Source organism: Lissotriton helveticus, chromosome 7 (assembly GCF_964261635.1).
Source record: "Lissotriton helveticus chromosome 7, aLisHel1.1, whole genome shotgun sequence".
Lineage (NCBI taxonomy): Eukaryota > Metazoa > Chordata > Amphibia > Caudata > Salamandridae > Lissotriton > Lissotriton helveticus.
In genome coordinates, this window is record NC_136068.1 from 1296453738 (window position 1) to 1296473470 (window position 19733).

Genomic DNA, 19733 nt, shown 5'->3' on the forward strand with positions numbered 1-19733 from the left:
GTAAATAGCTTTGTTTGTAATGACTGCGTTGAAATATACCTCGACGTCGAGTGCTTTGGCGGCGAATGCGGTGTCTTTCAACGTCAACGTTGTCTTCGAAGACCCAGTATGGAGTACATAGACCTCAGAAGGGCAGCATTTCCAGCACCTCCAAAATTATGTGTTGCTCTCTACTGACAGACAACTATCCTGAAACACATTTCTAGATATACACAGCTCTGGCTGCACCAACAGGGGCGAAAAACTAAAGACTGTCACTGAAATAAGTGTTATCATGCAGTGCATTTACTGTAATGCATAGGGGCGAATGGATTGCTGGGATGTGGAGTAGTGTGCGCCTACCCACTTTTTGTTAGCTTGAGCTCTAGCTCTGGATGTGTAGTGAGGTCTATTTTCTGTGGTCAATGGCTTTGTTGGTAAGGACAGCGTTGAAATATGCTTCGACATTGAGTGCGTTGATGCCGAATGTTGTGTGGCTTTGATATTGTCTTCAACATCGAAGGTCGATGGGCTTTCGACGTCGATGGGTGCTTCCATGGTGAAAGTTGAGTGTGCCTCGACAGAATACTTGTCGATGGAGAACATGTAGATAGCTATTCTGTTCTCTACGTCATGCTTCTCTACTTCTACCTGAAGCGTCTTCCTTTCCCCTGGTAGGAATTCTCCCTGGATCTCCCTCTAAGTGAGTCTTGAAGCTGGAAAGATAAACGTCCCTCGGGCCTCTTGATGATCCAGCTGCTGTTTCTTGTCTTCTCTCTAGGAGGCCATGCAGCCTGATCTTTTCATCCGTCCTTGAGGGTCCTTCGGGAGGATTTTTGGCAGTGGGTACAGGTCTCTGGATGATGATCTTCCGAAATGCAAACAATACAGTGAGTGGACATGACTGGGCCTTCTTTTCCCACAAGAAGATCACTTCACAAAAAGTAAATATATTGTTTTCTGTCAGAAAAGGTGTGACTACACTCAAAGTCTTTAAAAGGCATCGATTAAATATACAAAAAAGGTTTTAGAATTTGTTTTCAATAATTTAAACCAAAGAGCCAGAGCTCAGTGCCTCAGGATCCTGTCTCCAGAAGCCATGAAAATAATTGTACCTAATTATCAGCTGCGAGGCATGATGGGGTGCAGGATGTATTGTGAGGTTCGTAAAGGTTCAGGGCCAGCTTTTCTCTACTATGCTTTGCATAGTAGCCTATTCTCTAACAATGTCACACATTCCCTTTTCATTTTTAAAAGGGCTTGTAAAAGATTTACATGATAACTTTACTCTCAATGACAAAAATGTATGTATTTGATTTGGCTTCTTTTAAAAAAAATAATATTAAATGAGAAGAGGCCATTTTTAGCCTTGACGTATAGGCTGCAAACATGTATGTTCTGTGCTACTGGACAAAGTTAGATATACATCTATGTATATCTTTTACAAGTGCTCCAAGATTTCTGCGATTGAGCGGGATAATTCAGTGCTTATGACTATGATGAGGGTCCCTGGAAGAGAATTATAGCATCTACCAATTTCTTACACTTGTTATGTCTGTTGCACCTATATCAGCTTAAAGACTCAGCTGAACTGATTTTGAGGATGTGTCCATCCTTAACTTTGCCGTAATGTGGCATTCACATACTTCAGGGCTGCCTTAGTTAACTACTTACCAACTGCTTGACATACACACTCACCCAGACAGCTACATACTTCAATTGTGCTAGAGTCAGACATATACCCACTGCTTTCCTACACACTCTAACTCTGCAGTGTCAGTAGTTCCAGTGGCCAAAAACTAAGCTGCAGCTGTTGTAAATGTTTATTTTTTTATCCATTTACTACAGCGTTACCAGAATAAAACACTCATCTGTCACTATTATTATTATTATTATTAAAGGCTTTTGTAGAGCGCTCAATTACTGAAATAGTATCCTGGCGCGGGATGTGAAATACAAGCAGACTGTTAGGGGAGGAGAAAGATAGAGAAATCAGAATCAGGTGCCTGCTACCAGAGTTTAAACAGATGGGTGTTGAGTCTTTTCTTAAAAATCTCGATTGACTGAACCAATCTAAGTGTGAGAGGAAGGGCGTTCCAGGCCCTTGCCGCCCTAACTGAGATCGATTGGCCTCCTATTCTGGCATATTTGAATTTTGGGACAGCCATTAGGCATTGATTCTCTGACCGAAGGGAACGGGATGGGATGTATAGGGCAAATCGTTTCCTCAAATAACTGGGGCCTGTCTGATGAATTGCTCTGAACGCAAGTACTAGCGTTTTAAACAGAATCCTGTGCGCCACGGGTAGCCAGTGGAGACTCAGCAAGTGAGACCGAACGCTGGATCTCCTGGGAAGTTGCAACAAAAGGCGCGCAGCAGAATTCTGGATCACCTGGAGCCTCTGAATTAGGTAGGCAGGAAGGCCACTATAGAGGGCATTCGCATAATCGAGTCTTGACAAAATCAAGGCTTGCGAAACAGTTTTTTTTGCTTCTCTCGGAAGGAGAGGAAAAAACCTGCGTAAAGCCCTGAGAGTACCAAAGCAAATGCCCGTTAGTTTTTTTATGTGCTCTTCAAATTTTAGGTTACTCCCAAACCAGACCCCAAGATTTTTTGCAGGGCGGCCCATGTTTTTAGGAGAGGGCAAGTCTGGAGGCCATAGGAGTCCCTAAAATTGTCAGGAAATGATCCGTAAAAGAGGACCTCAGATTTTTCTTCATTACATTTTAGCTGGGCTAGGGCTAACCAGCGAAAAATGGAAGATAGACAATGGTGGACTGATGATGTGTCAAGATTGTCCTTAGGCCAGGTAAAGAGGAGCTGAGTATCGTCAGCGTAGGCCATTGTCTTGGCCTCTAGTTGTTGAGCAAGGTAGATCAAAGGGGTCAGGTAAACATTAAAAAGAAGGGGACTTAACGTGGACCCCTGCGGGACGCCAGTCGTAAGCCTCTTTGGGGTAGATGAAAAGGGAGGCATCCAGACCTCCTGCGATCTATCCTGCAGAAAGGACGATAACCAGTCCAATGCTGGCCCCGCGATGCCCACAGCAGACAGTCGGGTAAGAAGCTGGGCGTGTGGCACCGTATCGAAGGCGGCAGAGAGGTCAAGTAATATCAGGACCGCTCTGCCACCTCCGTCCAGGCACTCGCGGATAGCCTCAGACACTTCAACCAGCGCCGTCTCTGTGCTGTACGCAGCGCGGAACCCCGACTGAGACGGGTGGAGTAGCTGGGAGGACTCAATGAAATGATCTAGCTGTTTAAAGACCACCTTCTCACATACTTTGGCCAAAGCTGGAAGCAGTGAAATGGGTCTATAGCTGGATGGGGCCAAGGGGTCAGCCCCAGACTTTTTCAAAAGGGGCAACAGTTTAGCCTGTTTCCAGCACGCCGGAACGCATGCGGAAGACAGTGAAAGGTTGACAATCTGGGTGACCTCTTTATAGATCATAGCAGCCACCCCGCCCAAGACTCTAGCCGGACAAGGGTCGGCGGGGGAGTCTGACTTCAATGTCTCAAGTATCTCCCGGATGTCCAATTCGGCCGGGGGGGAAAAGGCCGTGAACTGAGCAGTAGATCCAACCCCTGAAAACAGAGGGAGTGACGGGGGGAATTAAAACTGTTGCACACAGCCTGGAAGTCTAACTGTATCCTATCAATTTTTCCCACAAAATACAAGGAAAGCTCCTCGCACCACTCAGAGGAGGAGGGCAGCCTCGGTTGCTCCGCACATGGCGAAAGGAAGCTTTGTACAATAGTGAAAATTTCTTTGCTATTATTTTGGGCCTTGGCGATTCTCCCCGCAAAATATTGGCTCTTGGCTGAGCGAATCGCCGCATAATAGTTTTTTTGCGATACTCGTAAAGCTTTTTTGGCCCTTTGGGAGATATGCGGTTCACCATGCTCGTTCTAATTTCTTACAGCGCCCCTTCATTTCCCGGAGGGTATGGGTAAACCATGGTTGGGAGGGAGAAGACCGCATCCTACGGATACCACCATCCTTAGTAGAAGCACTCACACCCTCTTGCAGCCAGCTATTAAAAGTGTTCACAGCCTCCTCAATATCAAGCAGGGGCAAAGGGCGGCTATGATCGAGGGAGTCCGCAAACTTAGCCAAGTTGACCCGGTGTGAGTGAACAAGCAAAGGCGTGCCCCCAGGGCCCGACCCTTTTTCCAACGCCCAGCTAAATTTAATGAGGCCATGATCCGACCAAGTGACCCCCTCATGGCTATCCGTTCGTAGATCAAAATTTGAACAAACTAGGTCTAGAATGTGTCCCCCTACATAAGTAGGAGCATCCACCCTTTGCTTCAGCTGTGCCATCATTAAGGCCTCTCCAAGCCTAGTGGCCTCAGCAGAGTCCTGGGTGTCAACATGAATGTTAAAGTCCCCAAGCAGGAGAAATCTTGAGAACCTAAGGGCACGTGGCACAATAATCTCCTCAAGGGCTCCAAAAAAATGTCCCAGACTGCCCGGAGGACGATACACCAGCGTCCCCCCCAAAGTAAAGTGGGGGCTGAGCACCACTAACAAATGGAACAGCTCAGCATCCATCGTCACATCCAGGTGTTCGCATATGATGGTCCACTTATCTCGGAAGATAGCTGCCACACCACCCCCTCGCCCAGATGGACGATCAGCCCTCAATATTTTATAGCCCATTGGGATAGCTAATTCAACAGCCGGGGCACACGTGTCATTCATCCAGGTTTCAGTAACAAACAAAAGGTCAAAGTCATTATCAATCAAGATATCAAAGACCTCTGCAGTATGTTTCGCCAGAGATCTGGCATTAATTAAACCTGCCCTGATCTCCGTAGAAACCCTACCCATTCCCACCGTGCCACTCAGCGCCGGTTGGATACGGAATTCGCACGCTGCGCACACCTTGGAAGGCGAGTCGACTACCTTCCACTGGGCACCAGCCCCACTGCCGGACACATTGAGGGAAATAAGCTCCTCACGAGAATACCTGATTCTGTGTCTGGAGGAATGGAGGCGCCTTGGGCAATCGCCAGGGCCCGACCGGGACACGGACGGGCACAGACGGGCCCTCCTTTGGCACTCCTTTGGCACGCAGACGGCGCGCCCTCTGTGCGCTGGTGGAGGCATTGCTATTTATCACGCAAGTCCCTCCCCCAACTAGACCGCTAGCTCTGGTCGAGCAGGGGAACAGTCCTCACCCAAATGGCGCTCAAACCTGGCTTCCACTACAAACGGCACAAGGGAAGCCGCAGTGGAGCACAGGGACACCGGGAACAAACAGTTTAAAAATACAGGTACAGTTAGTGGCCACAGAGCGCAACACAATAACACCCCACAGTTTTAAAATGATGTGCAATTTCAAATTGATGTGCAATTTTAAAATGATGTGCAAGGATTTTTAAAATCAGCTAAGCGACAAGTGCAAGTATTTTTAAATATCTTTTAAATCAGATAAGCGACAGGGGTAGAAGTTAGGAGCAGAGGAGAAGTCCTCGCAGTCTGCTTGCTTCACAAAAAACGATTAACAAGGAGCTGCCACCACCTCGCTCTATCGCTCTACTATGACCTACATGCTTACATTTAAAGACACATGTCCAGGATTGTCAGTGCCCAATATTCACCAGCAGCGCTGCCATACATGCCTATCTTATAGCTACTTAACTCAGGACTGCCAGAGTCTAACACTCATCTGCTGCTGTGTCGCATATGCTTACCTATTTAGGCACTTGTTTTTGGGTGCAAGAGCCCAACACTCACCAGCAGCTTTGCCTTACATACATAGCTTTTAGTCACTTACTTCAGGAGTGCCAGAGCCAAACCTTCAACTGCATTTCTCTCATACATTCATAACCCTGGCAGCCACATACTGCAAGAATGGCAGAGTAAGAGAACCACCTGCCTCTCTGTTCTAAATTAATAGCATCTCAACCATAGTTTGTTATAAACTATTACCATGGAATTTACATATTTCAGAAAAGTATGTCTCTGTCGCCAGTCTGCACTTCTGCTTTACACATGTGGCCTGCACACACATAATTAAACAGTGCCAAACACCAACACCCCCTTGTTGCTCTCGTGTACACTTTTTGCCCTCTTGATTTTTATTACATACATGCTAAACACACAACCATCTCTCTTAATCACTATAATCCTATTAGTTATACAGCATCTATCTTCCACTTACAGTAAGAGTGCCAAATTCAGACAACCACAACAACCCTACCCTACTCTTATCCTGGGAATCACATACTTCATGGTTACAGAGCTAGAAACCTGTACCTTCCTGACATCTAAATGCGAACACTTGTGCTCATTGTCATATATTACCTGGGCAGCTGTATACTTGAGGAGAGCCAACTTGGCATGGAATCCAGAGGAAGCGAGTGCTGTGTCATTTGATGCACCAATTGAGGGCAAAGCCTTCAGCTGGACAGAACCAATGACAGACTGAGGAAAATCTAGGAAAGAAGTAGGAAACGGAGAGAAAATTAGATTACTAACTATTCACAGACAAAAACGGACAATGTCATGTGGTGTTCCACTAAAGTTGGAACAGAAACGTTTAGGTCATGGGAATGTGTCAGCACAGCTACACAACAGATGTGTGCGGAGGGGAGGATAGTTGACAGAAATGTACAGATTTAATATATCACTGTTAAACAACAGGATATGGGCACTAGCAGAAGTGTGTACACTGGACTGCCCTGTCCTACCACTGTAGGAGGCTATAATTTAGCAAATGCAACCCCTCCTCCTCTGCTCACAAACAAAAGTACAAGGTAGATTTCTGACACAGAGAAGATATTAGATCAGTTGAACTCGGAAAGAAGTCTCACAGTTGAAGTTTAGTGAGTGTCTGGTGTCAAGCAGATGAGCTGTTCTGGATTCCGGGCAAAGAGACTCGGTCTTCCATCAATCTATGGTGGCCAACTGTGGCACCATATATTGGTGTATAACGACATCTGCTACATAGAGTGCTTAGAAACAGCAAAAATGTAGTATTTTACACTATATAAAAAGAAATTATGAAATTACATTAGAAATAGGTTTTTACTATCTGAGTCTCTGAAGCCACCTCAAGAAAATACCATTTCAACTGGATGATGGGGAATTCTTCCATCTAAGAAGCTCGTTAAACCTGTCAAACTATAACCACCCCATTTGAAAGGTTATTCTCCAGAAAAACAAATATGACATACTCAACTGAGGGTGGAGGTCTGAGTGAGATGCTACCCAGACATTACATGGAGTGGGCATGATGGTTTTGGGGGGGGGGGGGTAGGTTATCTCTCTTTAATATTCTGTAAATGCACATGGTTCTCTCGAGGGTTCCAATACAATATATCCCCACTGTGCAACACCACTCTTGGCACTTTTTATATAAGATTTAATATCAAATAAGAATGGAAGGAAAATGCTACTTACCCAGTATGCATCTGATCTTGGCATATAAAGCTGTAGATTCACATGCTTTAGAATAGATCGCCATCTGGTGTTGGGTCCGGATGTTTGCACTTTGTTTTTCTTCGAAGAAGTCTTTATAGTCACGAGGTAGGTGACTCCTCCTTTCGGTGATAGTGCGCATGGGCATCGACTCCATCCCCAGATTGTTTTGCCATAAGGGTGATGACGGAGTTAGTTAGAGTAGAAAAAAAGATGTCCATGTATAGTGTATCTAAGTAAGATAATACTGCAACAGATAAAGGTACCCGGGAAGGCGGGTAGATGCATATGAATCTACAGCTTTATATGCCAAAAACAGATGCATACTGTGTAAGTCGCATTTTCCATTCGAAGCATATGAGCTGTAGATCATATGCTTTACCATAGACTATACAGCAGTTATGTTCCCAGTGGTGACTAACCTGTATCTGTTGAAGTGGTTTGAAATAGTGTTCTTAAAACTGCTTGGCCCACACTAGCTTGTTGTTCTTTGTGAATGTAGTGCTTTGTGAATGTGTGTGGTCTAGACAATGTTGCAGCCTTGCAGATGTCATCTAAGGGTATGATCCTTAGGAATCAATACTGAGTCTTTTTTGTTTTGGATCCAGAGGTGTGTCTTCGGATGGAAGTTCTTTGGAAGGAGTATCTTTTCCTCTAGAAGTGGCTTTCTGCGTCGAAGATTTGGGCTCAATATCTTTGGATGGCGAGTGCTTAGTTTTAGCCGATTTAGGCTGTGGGGTCTTCGGAGTGGTATGTTCCGGCTCCAAACTTTTCTGCGTGGAGGCTCTGAGGCTTTAGACTTCGATGATTTTGGTTCCAGACTTTTGTTTTGAAGGTTTTCGGATCCGAAGTTTTCGGTGTCGAAGGTGTCTTTGATGACAACGGCGTGGGAAGTGGCACATGTTTCTCCTTATGTTTAGGTGCCGAAGGTGTTGGTTCGGCACTGGAAAGGGGCCGGCTCGAGTCTGAGACGGAAGGTTTGTGTTTATGTTTCATAGCCGGGTTGAAGGGCGGGGCATCTGAAACATTTTCTCTGTGATGAGTGGAGCCCGAGGGAGAGGGTGATACTGGAGACTTAGCTTTTGTTTGAGTGGGCACATGGGATCTGTACTCACGGTACATTGACCCGGAGTGACATTCAGGTCTTCTTCCATGTCGGAGTCAGCTTTGGACACAGAGACTAGTTCTTCTTCTTCGGCTTCTGCGGCTGGACGGTGTTCTAGGTCTTTGCCGAAGATGTCATGTACGGAGCGCTGCCGCGCTGCATCTCGTGGCGTCGAGCCCGAAGATCACGGATGGTTTTCTTTGATCGGAATTATCGACACGCTTCGCAGGATTTTTCTTCGTGTTCTGGGGATACTCACAGGTTACAGATCTCGTTCAAGTCGTGCGTGGAAACTTAGCACGACTCCCGGGACATAGCTTGAACGGAGTCTGTTCCATCGACTGCTGGCGTGGTTGACACGGGTAGGCCCAACGGCCCGGCTCAAAGTTCCCGATTGAAGGTTTTAACAGTGTACACAATACGCGTCGAATGGGAAATTGCAATAGAAAGACAATACCGTTGAGGGTAGAGGATTGCGCGTCGAAGGGGTTCGAAAACTATACTGGAGCGCAGCAATACACATCCAAACCCGATGGCGGAAAAAAAGCAATCTGGGGATGGAGTCGATGCCCATGCGCACGATCACCGAAAGGAGGAGTCACCTACCTCATGACTACAAAAACGTCTTCAAAGAAAAACAAAGTGCAAACATCCAGGCCCAACACCAGATGGCGATCTATGCTAAAGCATGTGACCTACAGCTCATATGCCTCGTATATGATGTTTCCAAACAATCAATTTATTTATGATATGGAACTTCGATGGAGGTCCATACAATGTAATATCAAATATACAAAATACAAGGATACAATACATAGTTATACATTCTAGTTCAATAAAATTATAAAATAGACTAAATACATTACAACAATAGAACTTCATTAGTACAAATCCAAAAAACATTAAAAAAAAAACATTGTAAGATCTTGGCACATACCATTGCATTATGTGGAAACATTAAGCAGTTGTGGGTCTCAGATACTGATCGAATATTATATTCAAGAAACACTGGCCTTACAAAGTGACGACCTGCATAGTGCAACATAGGACATGCAAATATAACCCAATTAAGATCTTGTAAGTGCAGGTGGCATAGCACACATAATCTCTCATTTTTCGGGACTTTATACCAAATAACTGAGATAATAAGTAGGGGAAGAGAATGCATTCTCAACAATTAGATAAATCTTCGGATCCCATGAGGGAGATTCCAAGTAAGATAAGGTTGTTTTTTCCCTGAGATTGCTCTCCTACACTACCTGATTTTGCTGATTTGACTGATATAGAGCAATGCCTCTGTCCTGATTTATATAGGGGATTAAGGCATAAAAGAGCCTACACTCAAGTTAATCCCAAAAGTTCCTTTAGCCAACACAAAGGACTCTTCTCGTTTTGGAGAACAAACATTTCACATTTGAGTGCTGCACGAAGAGCTCTCACCTCTCCACCCAGATTTGAAGTGGCCATTGCATAAGTAAAAGTTGACAAAAGTCCAAACTCCACATGTAGGGCATGTTAGGCAGCAAAGCATTTAAAATACAATCTGACTAAAATGTGACATTCTATCACCTCAAAGAACCGTCAAAATCTCATATTCAACACCTCACATGCGTAGCATAAAGAAGGTGGAATCTTCACCCTATAGATTGACAAAACATTGCTAGAGTGACGTTGGTATCAAAAATAGGCTCTTCAATGGTAGAAATGGTTCAGTTCAATGCAAGTTGTAAATGCGACACTTCACCAACAAAGTACCTTAGATGCGTCACGCAAAACAAACAAAAGGATCGCAGGGAAGGCGAAGCATCAGTTCCTTGCTTCGGGGGAGGCGGCGCACCTGTTCCTTACTGCAACACAGGGGAGGCGATGCGTCCGTTCCTTACCGGAGAGGAGGGGATGAGTCTGTTTCTTATTGCGTTCCGGTTACGATGCGACAAGATGGCGCCTCGATGCGTGAAGACGATCCGGCGCACTGCGACAAAATGGCGGCTTGATGCGATGCGACAATCTGGTCGATGCGTGAACGTTTGCAGCCGCACTGCAGGTGCTGTGACGATCTTCTCGGCGATGCGTCGGGTCTCAGTGTGGATGTGGCAGGCTTGTTCTCTGTGACTGGGCGATGCGTCGGGAATCGGTGGGGATGCAAAACGCTTCTTCCTCGTTGTATCGATCTTCCAGCTCCCAACAACAAACCGTCTCTAGAGGTCCTAAACAGCAGCTGGCACCTCTTTGCAGGTTGGAATTCCCAGCAAGGGAATTCAGGGGAGCTGGGGGTGAAGTCTTTGTGTCCCTGAGACTTCAGGCATTAGGCAAGCTCAATTTCAAGCCCCTGGAGATCTTCCTCAAGATGACAAAGCAAACAGCAAAGTCCTTTTTCTCCTTTCCTTGGCAACAAGTAACCACTGCAGGCCAACCCCAAACAGCAAACAGCACAGGGGCAGTAATCTTCCTTCAGCTTTACTGGCTCTTCTCCTTGGCAAAGGTCCCCTTTTTATACACTCAAATCCTTTGTCTCTGAAAGCAGAGAGTGTCTGTACCCAGCCAAAACCAGTTCTGTCCTCACTGGTGCAGCTTCCTGGCAGGAGGTGGAGACAGCATTGTTGAAAGCATACCTGGCCCAGGCAGGTGAAAGGAAAACTCTTCCCGCTACTCTAAATTCAACCTAGGTCCCATTCAGCCCAGCCCTGACTCATCAGACTGCTGGGGCCGCAGCCCTCTCCCAGCTCCTGTAACTCACAAGCCAGACATGTAATACACAAACCTAGAAGAGGCAGGCAGGAAAATACCTACTTTCTAAAAGTGGTATTTTCAAACACAGAATGTTAAAATCACCCACACTAAAAGATACACTGTAACATTCCGAGTTCAGGCATACTAAACTTTATTTTCCTATCTTGTTCCCTGGGTCAGTTATGTTTATAAGATGTTATAATCAAACTGCCCATTCTGGCCTATGGGAACAGATAGCCTTGCAATAGTGAAAAATGAAATTGGCAGTATTTCACTATCAGGACATGCCATGCACAACATGGCAGGTTCTACCTTTCACATACAATGTACCGTGCCCACAGGGGTACCTTGGGCCTACCTTAGGGGTGACTAACATGCAGAAAAGGGAAGGTTTTGGGACTGGCAAGTGTGTGCACTGGCCAAGTCGACATGGCAGTCCCAAACTGCACACAGGCTCTGTAAAGGCAGGCCCTGAGCCACATTTTACAAGCTGCTTCTGTGAGTGGCACAATCAGTGCTGCAAGCCCACCAGCAGCATTTGATTTACAGGCCCTGGGCACACATGGTGCACTGTACTAGGGTCTGACAAGTAAATCAAATAACCAATCATGGAATCACTAATCCATAACAAAAAGTTACAATAGGGAGCACTTGCACTTGCCCAAAGCATCTAGACCAGCAAAAACAGATGAGGCAACAGCACAAATGGAAGGGAGACCCACGCCAATGGTGCCAAGTCGAACAGAACCTTTATCTTTTGAGGTTAGATTATGAAAGCCCATCATGTGTGATTCAAAACAAATTATAGGGGCACAGCAGGGAGACTCATTTAGTCTAACGTATAGTTCTTTAATTTATTTTAGCTCCGGGTCTCTAGGTTCTTAGCAGTCCAGAAGGTACACCTGTTCGACTTATAGCCTATCTCAACATTTAAAAGGTTCCAGGGCACTAGTTCCTGAATGGTAATGGCAAGTGTCATAACCACTATGCTATGATCGCTCATGTCGGTTGGAAGCACAGTAAATTTGTAGCAAGCCCCAAAAATCTGATAGGACTCTATCGCATAATCAAGTAAACTCTGCTTAGAGGTGGAATGAAAAGTATAAGAGGCCAGATCACCATCTGAGATCGGTCCATTCAGAAGCACCAATTCATACTTCCTAAGATTATGTAATAAGAAGAAACCGTGCCTATCTGTTCTAATCTTTTCCGGTAAGAATATCTCCGGAATAGACCACGCGTCTTCTTTTTTTTATATTGGCGAAAGTCGAAAAAGCAGAGTTGGAGACCTTTGAGTTTAAATCACCCATGATTATTACCAAAGGACAATCAACTACCATACTAATATCATAAACAAAGGTAAGAAATAAACTCAGCAGATAATAAAAGGATTTATCAGGGGAAAAAACATATTTGTTAAGAGGAAGAAGGATAGACAACCTCTCTCATCTTGAAGGACCAATCTCAAAAGAGGTATACATTTGATGGATGAATAAAACTTCTTGATTCCAGTTCACAGCATTCTTAAATAAGATCGACCCCCCCCACGGCCCCACTAGCATGACCACTATTAGAAGCCCTCGCTTTACAGGAAATTATGAAATAATCATCACATACAAAATCTGTACATGTCCACGTTTCCTATAAACATAGGATTCCTCCCCCCACCACCGTCAGACCTCAGGGTGCGACTGACAGTTGGTGTGTGAGCCCTCAAGACTATAGCATGCTGGAGGGCGAAGGCGCCATGGTTGACAGTCAGGCAAGTCCAACCAATCCAAAGTCCCAAACTGAAGACCCGAAAAGAAACAAGGTGCCAAAATTGATGCGATTGATGAGACAGGTCACAACTAAAACAGCTGCCAAGGCAAAAGTCCAATTCGGAGACAAGCACAGGGGTAGAGAATCACAAGCTGCACTGACATAAGGTCAGACACTACTAGCCCTTCTCTCCTTTTCACAGGATAAACCTGGCATCAAGGAAAGAGGACCTGAGAAGCCCAGAAGAAAATCAACAGCACCCCTGGGAGCCAGGGTGCCTCGAATCCCCGAACGTCATGCCGCAGAGATGGAAAACAAGGGTGAAAGTTGTTTGGCAGTTACAATTAAATGCCAACTGAAGAGCATGCTCTCAGCTTCCAATAGTGTGCTCACACATGTGCATGACCTCCAAAGCATTACTCTGTTGCTGAGACGTAATTGGCCAGTTGAGGACTCCGTTTTTAATGTAACTCTACTATTTGATTCTGCCCTGGATTGACTCAAAGGAGACCACTACCACCAGAAAAAGAAATGGAGGAAAAATAGAATGGAAAGTGTTTGTTAGTGGCTGAAGAAGGCCTCACTTTTTATTACGTTTTTTTTTTTAAAACATAGGCCTTTTTCTAAACTAAAAGAGATTATAGAGATTATGTTGAATAACATATCAAAGTTCCCTTAAATGTGCCTGAAGCTACTTGTAGTTCAAAGAACAATGGTCCCTAGTAGTTCAGGGATCTTGACAAATGATAGACATACGCTCAATAGTAAGTATGACCTTTGTCCAGCCGGACAGGATTTTTAATTTAAGTAAATTGCAAAAATAACACAGGGATTTTTACACAGTGGGTACAACCAGTAACCCACAGGGGACAAGACAAAATAAGGGGATAAGGTTAGAACGAACGAGGCGGTCGGTGTACTAGTGATTCAGTGAACAGACGAAAATACATTTCAGAGCATCATTGTATTAATTTTCCACTTTTTCTTATACATATGACGCTAGTATGTCGACAACGTTTCGATGCCTAGACTGAGATAATTGGCATCATCTTCAGGACAGAAAAATAATATGCTTGTCTTGGAAATATTTCACAATTTGTATAGGACAGTTCTGGTCCAAGCGCTGTATATTTAGGGAAGGAACGGTAACCAATATCCTAAGGCGTTGAGCGGGGTGCTCAATTGTTTGAGTAGGGTGCTCGATTGTTTGCTAAACCAGGGCAAGGAAGCCTCTTCATAGGAGACCGGACCGATCGTGTCTCATTCCTGGTTGGGTTGAACGATGGCAATTCATGATTCAGATGGGCGGGGATCGCTGAAGCTACTTGTAGATCACTCTTCTTGATACATGCAATACATTCCTACACAATTAACAGCAGTCACATGTGGGATTAAAGGGAAGTTTACCACACTTGTGTCTCCATGCAGGAAAATAATGAAAAGGTTTTTATGTTTAAATAATTAAACTAGTAGAAATGGCTCAGCTATTTAACATCCCTAAAGGCTCATCGTTCCTTGATGAAATCCTAACTTCTATGATAACAAAAAAATGTGTAGAGGCCATCAATTGGGTTCTTAGATACTGAGTAGGTTTCCAAAATTTTGAAAAGGTTTTTTTAAAATCCACTGCACTGTCTCTCCTAACTGCTGGACATTAGCGTGTTTCCAATGGCTATCTAAGATACCCAAAACAGATGTGGTCAGAAACATCAGATGTAAAAAAAAATAAAAGAAAATTCTTCTTCCTCTTGTATTAGGTCTTCTGTTCTAGACATGAGCAGATTCCATTCATGTTGCCATTCTCACTTACATCTTGGCACTAACCATTGCTTTTCTAGTGGCCCACATACGACCATACATATAAGGTGTGGAACTTGATTGTTTCTTTCTTACCTGATCCTTCAGAACAAAGGGTGAGGCCAGCATTGCATCTTTCTGAGCCAGTAAAAGTAGACTATGGAGTACCGCTGGGACATCCTTTGTCACCCCATTATTTTAACATCTACTTGAAACGTGATGATCATTTTTCATTCTCCTGGCCTACTTTTCCATTTTTCCATTGTCGCCACACTGTTGGACATAGGACAGGATTGGAACCGTGGTAGAGAACCATGAGCTAACTGACAGTATGATGTTTCAAAGTGATTTAAACCTTCAGGACTTAAACACGAGGTTGCTTCTTCTGCCCCCTGCTGTCCATTAGATGACTCGAGTTACCACACCTCTTCAAATTCACTGCTTGAGTTTACAAGCTAAGTTATAAAACTCTGAATTCTTTAGGACGGGCCTAGTTAAAACTGACATACAAAGAGGCTTTTTGAACTCTGAGCTTAAAAGCGCGCCCACCTTTCTGCCCAAGAAACTCCACCGTTATGGTAAAAGCCCTCAAACTCAAAACATGGTTCCTCCAAGGTCATCTATACTGGCCAGTCAGCCTATATAATCATACATGGGCAGGCAATTCAAAATTGAGAAGACTATAGAACAAGTTACTTACCTTCGGTGATGATATGTCTGTAAGAGACATATATTAGGTATAGAGTCCTTACCTTAAAATACGCCCAGGCGTCAGACTGGATCCAGAGAAATTCTTTCATAGCAGTACCCCTGCACGTCGATAGGTAGCGTCTGTCAACTCCGTGTTCGTCGTGGTGGTCGCCGGGATGATGTCGCTGTATGTACTTGGATGCCGCCCTCGTGCGCTGACGTCAGTTCTTTATAAGGCATTCCACGCCAGAAGCGCAGAACCATGCAAGACACTCACCACTGGTGCACAAAACTAGGGCCCTGAAAGGGAGTCCTTAAGCCCTAGAAGTCAGTTTGCAGAACGGGGAAGATGGGCAGGGCGGTAAGGAATCTATAACTAATATATGTCTCTTTTCAATAATATGTTACCGAAGGTAAGTAACTTGTTCATTTGAAAGAGCCTATTAGTTATAGATTCCTTACCTTAGAATAGATACCCCAACAATACCAACCCTGGAGGTGGGTCTGTGAACCAAGTTCACACCAGGAAGTCCTGGAGAACAGAACGGCCGAAGAATCCGTCTTTCCGGACTTGAGAGTCCAGGCAGCAGTGTTTGGGGAATGTGTGCAGGGATGCCCACATGGCTGCCTGGCAGGGATTATGAAGGGGAAATCCACGTCCCAAAGCAGTAGTGGCTGCCGTCACCCTGGTGGAATGGGTGTGCAATGCTATAGAAGGCTCCTTCTTTGCCAAAGAGTATAAAATTTTAATGCAAAGAACGACCCACCTAGAGATTGTCTGCTTTTGCACAGCCCGGCCTTTTTTGGCGCCCACATAGCCAACAAATAGTTGGTCACCCACCCAGAATTGTCTTGTGCTATCCAGATAGAAAGACAGCACTGCCTTTGGATCCAGACGGTGGAGCCTCTCTTCCTCTCTTGAAGGATGTGGAGGCGGAAAGAAGGTGGGCAAAGTGATGGTTTGACCAATGACTTAGGACAACCTTGAGAACAACAAAGTCATATGCACACGTTATCTGAAGTGAAGATAAGTATCATCAATTGTGAAAAGAAATACGTATTCTAGAGAAACAAGATGGACACAGATAAATATTTTTTTTATCCCAATTTAAGTGTATTGAGTCTTCCTTTTTGGAAGAATGACATCAAAGAAAAGCAACCAGCCGACACGTGTTTCGTCAAGCGGGCACTGGACCCATGACTCTTCAGGGCTGTCGGGTGTCTACAAAGAAAAGCAAAAGGCCGGTGATACTTCCAACCCGGCGTGGGCGGGTAACGATAAAGTAACGTTCCGAGTGTGTCCTTAGGCCGTCTATATAGAAATGGAGACGGGCGGGTACAGCCGTCTTTCCGGAAATCTGTGTAAACGGGCGACGGAGGGACGGGCAGTGTCCTCTAGTCGTGTTAGACGACTAGAGAACACTACCCGTCCCTCTTATCTTCACTTCAAATAACGTGTGCAAAGGACTTTGTTGTTCTCACTGAAATGGGCCCTTGCCACTACTTGCAGAGGTTTTTGGGTCTCCTCTGACCTTGAAGCACCGTTGGCCCTTTGTTGCTTTTCTTCTCACACTTCCGTTAGCAGCACGAGCGCCATTCTTCCTGTAAACTTAAAAACCCATCACAGAACCCTGGCTTAGGACAACCTTGTCCTGATGAACAGCAAGAAAAGGAGGCTTAGAGGACAGAGCCTGAAGCTCACTTACCCTGCGAGCAGAGGTGTTGGCCACTAGGAAAGCAGTCTTTAAGGTTAATAGTCTGAGAGGACAGTTATGTAGTGACTCAAAAGGAGAGCACATAAGGTATGTCAGAACTAGGTTCAAGTCCCACTGAGGTATTACGAAAAGAATAGGAGAAAAGAGGTCAGTAATGATTTATAACGTCTTTCATGATGTCGAAGCACCAGTGGAATAAAAGTATTTCCATGTTCATCCTTAAACAAATGTCAATAAATAAAAAAAATATTGCATTTCTATCGGCCTGTTGAGAGTTGATTTGGAATGTCGCACATTCTTAGTCAAGAGTTGTTATAATGCCACAGTATGTAACTCTGTTGGTTTTAGCATTTTCTTGAAAAGAGAAGGCTGATCAGGCAGCCGAAGGAAGACTGAGATGGCTGAAAGATAGCCCTTAAGTGTGCCCTGAGCAGAGCCCTGCTGGGCCAAAGAAAAGAGGAACAAAAGAATCTCAGAAGGAGGGGCAGAGAGGGGATCCACAGCCTTTGCCGTGCACCATGCCAAAAATGTGTTCCATCTACAGGAGTATACCGTCTAGTGAAGTTGATTTTAACATTCTGTGTTTAAAAATACCACTTTTAGAAAGTTATTTTCTTGCCTAACTAGCCAAGCCTGCCTCTGCTAGGTTGTGTACTCCTTGTCTGGAGTTTGAGTGACAGGGCTGGGGGAGTCTAGGAGACAGAATGAGTCCGCCCAGTGGTGAATAGAGAGATCTGCATCTAGATGGGAGGGAGGAGTTGCACCTGGGACCTGAAAAGGACTGTGCCTGCCCCCCAAAGTGCTGGCTCCACCCGCTGTGGTGAGTCTGATGTCTCTGCCTTGCACTGTGAAAGGAGAGAAGGAATAATGTCAGCAACGTGCTCCAGGGCTGTGCTTTCCCCCCCACATTGCTGGCTCCACCTCCTGTGGGACGGCTGATGTTTCTGCCCTGCACTGTGAAAGGAAAGAAGGAGTCATGTCAATAGAGTGCTCCAGAACTGGTTTGGACTGGGCAAAGGCCCCTCTGCCCTCAGAGGACAAAGGATTTTGGGGTATAAATATTGGGACCCTGATCCCAAGAAATTAGATCATCCTGGAATCAAGAAGGAACCTCTGCCAAGGAGAAAGCTGGAATACTGAAGAGGAAGGACTGTCCTGCTGTGTGCTTGTGGACTGACCTGCAGTTGCTTTGCTGCCAAGGAGAGGGGAAGGACTTTGCTGTGTGCTGTGCCCCCTTGCTTGAAGGGCTCTCCAAGGGCCTGAGGAGAGCTGGCCTCCTGTTAAGAAGTCCCAGGAACAAAAGGACTTCACCCACAGCGTCCCACTGAACTCTGCTGTAGGAGTTCTGCCCTTCCTAGAGTGCTTGATCCAATTGTGGCCATTAAAACAATGGGGTTGACCCAATGAGTCAAAGGACCTGGGTAACAGTTTATATATAGAAACAAGGTGGTCCCTGACACAACTTCAAACTCTCACTTAATGTAAATCTTATTTTTTGAGGTAAACAGATAAAATCTGTCAAAGAGGAGGAGATGTATTATTTACAAGAAACAGTATTAATGCAACAACCCAACACAAACAATACAAAAGACCAATTTTTCTTGATCTCTCTTTGTATAATAGCAAATTTATTTACATGTTCATAAAATAGAGAAAAGGAAAAACTGCAGCCAGCAGTAAGAAAAAAAGGGGGTGCTCAAGTGAACTGAAAGGAGAAATAGCTAAAAAGACAAGGTTTAAGATAATTATGTACAACTCAAATTACAATTTTTTCAGTTGGACAACCAAAGAAGCCTACCCATACATTACTTACTATCCATATAATTCGATCATGCACAACGGGGAAGGGGCAAGGGCAATGACAAATTAATGATGTAGGCCTCAGAATGATAGGGGCGTGATAGTCGACGTTTCGACCCTGGCGCAAAAAGGGAAATTCACAACCTCTGCTGCGGGTCTTCTTCAGGACTGGGGTCAAGGGAAATGGGGGCAGGGGACCGCTGGTAACGTATAGGGTCACGTCAATACGACTGGACGGGCCACCTATCGAAGATTTCTCGGTGAAATTCCAAAAATGAATGGATAATAGGAAACACAATTATGTGGAAATTCAGATTATCCGGGTGTGTCGTTCCGCGTTTTAATCCAAGGGTGACTTAGTAAAGGGTCGCTCTCTCACAAGCAGTCGTAAGGAGTCCGATATCCGACCGGCAAGGGGCCCAATGAATAAAAGGGGGTCCTGGATTGTATAGGTCCGTTGGGTAAATCAAAACGGCCACCAAATTGAATGGGATTCAGAAGACGGCAGACTCAAACAGCGTCTTGTCGAGGTTTCCAAAGCTGGGGGGGTGACCATATGTTGCGTGTACCTCCGGACTCTGGAAGTTGTGTCTGCTGTTTGGGAAGCTGGACAAGGAGACAATCTGCAATTTTCACTCATCGCTCGCTTGCGGAGCGAATCCCCGGCAGTGCGAGGAAATTCCCGCCGCCGCGAAGATCGAGATCGTCGCAGTGCCTGTTGCCGCTG

The 19733-nt window shown here is 45.1% G+C and overlaps 1 protein-coding gene across 3 annotated transcripts in view; it reads right to left on the reverse strand.

The window, feature by feature from the left end:
• The window catches only part of FBF1 (Fas binding factor 1), a 596028-nt gene that overhangs the window by 71994 nt on the left and 504301 nt on the right, over positions 1-19733 (reverse strand). For all 3 annotated transcript variants that reach the window (XM_078654557.1, XM_078654558.1, XM_078654559.1), the window contains one exon: positions 6293-6423. In XM_078654557.1, coding sequence (XP_078510683.1) covers positions 6293-6423 — 131 coding nt within the window. The remainder of the gene's footprint in view (positions 1-6292; positions 6424-19733) is intronic.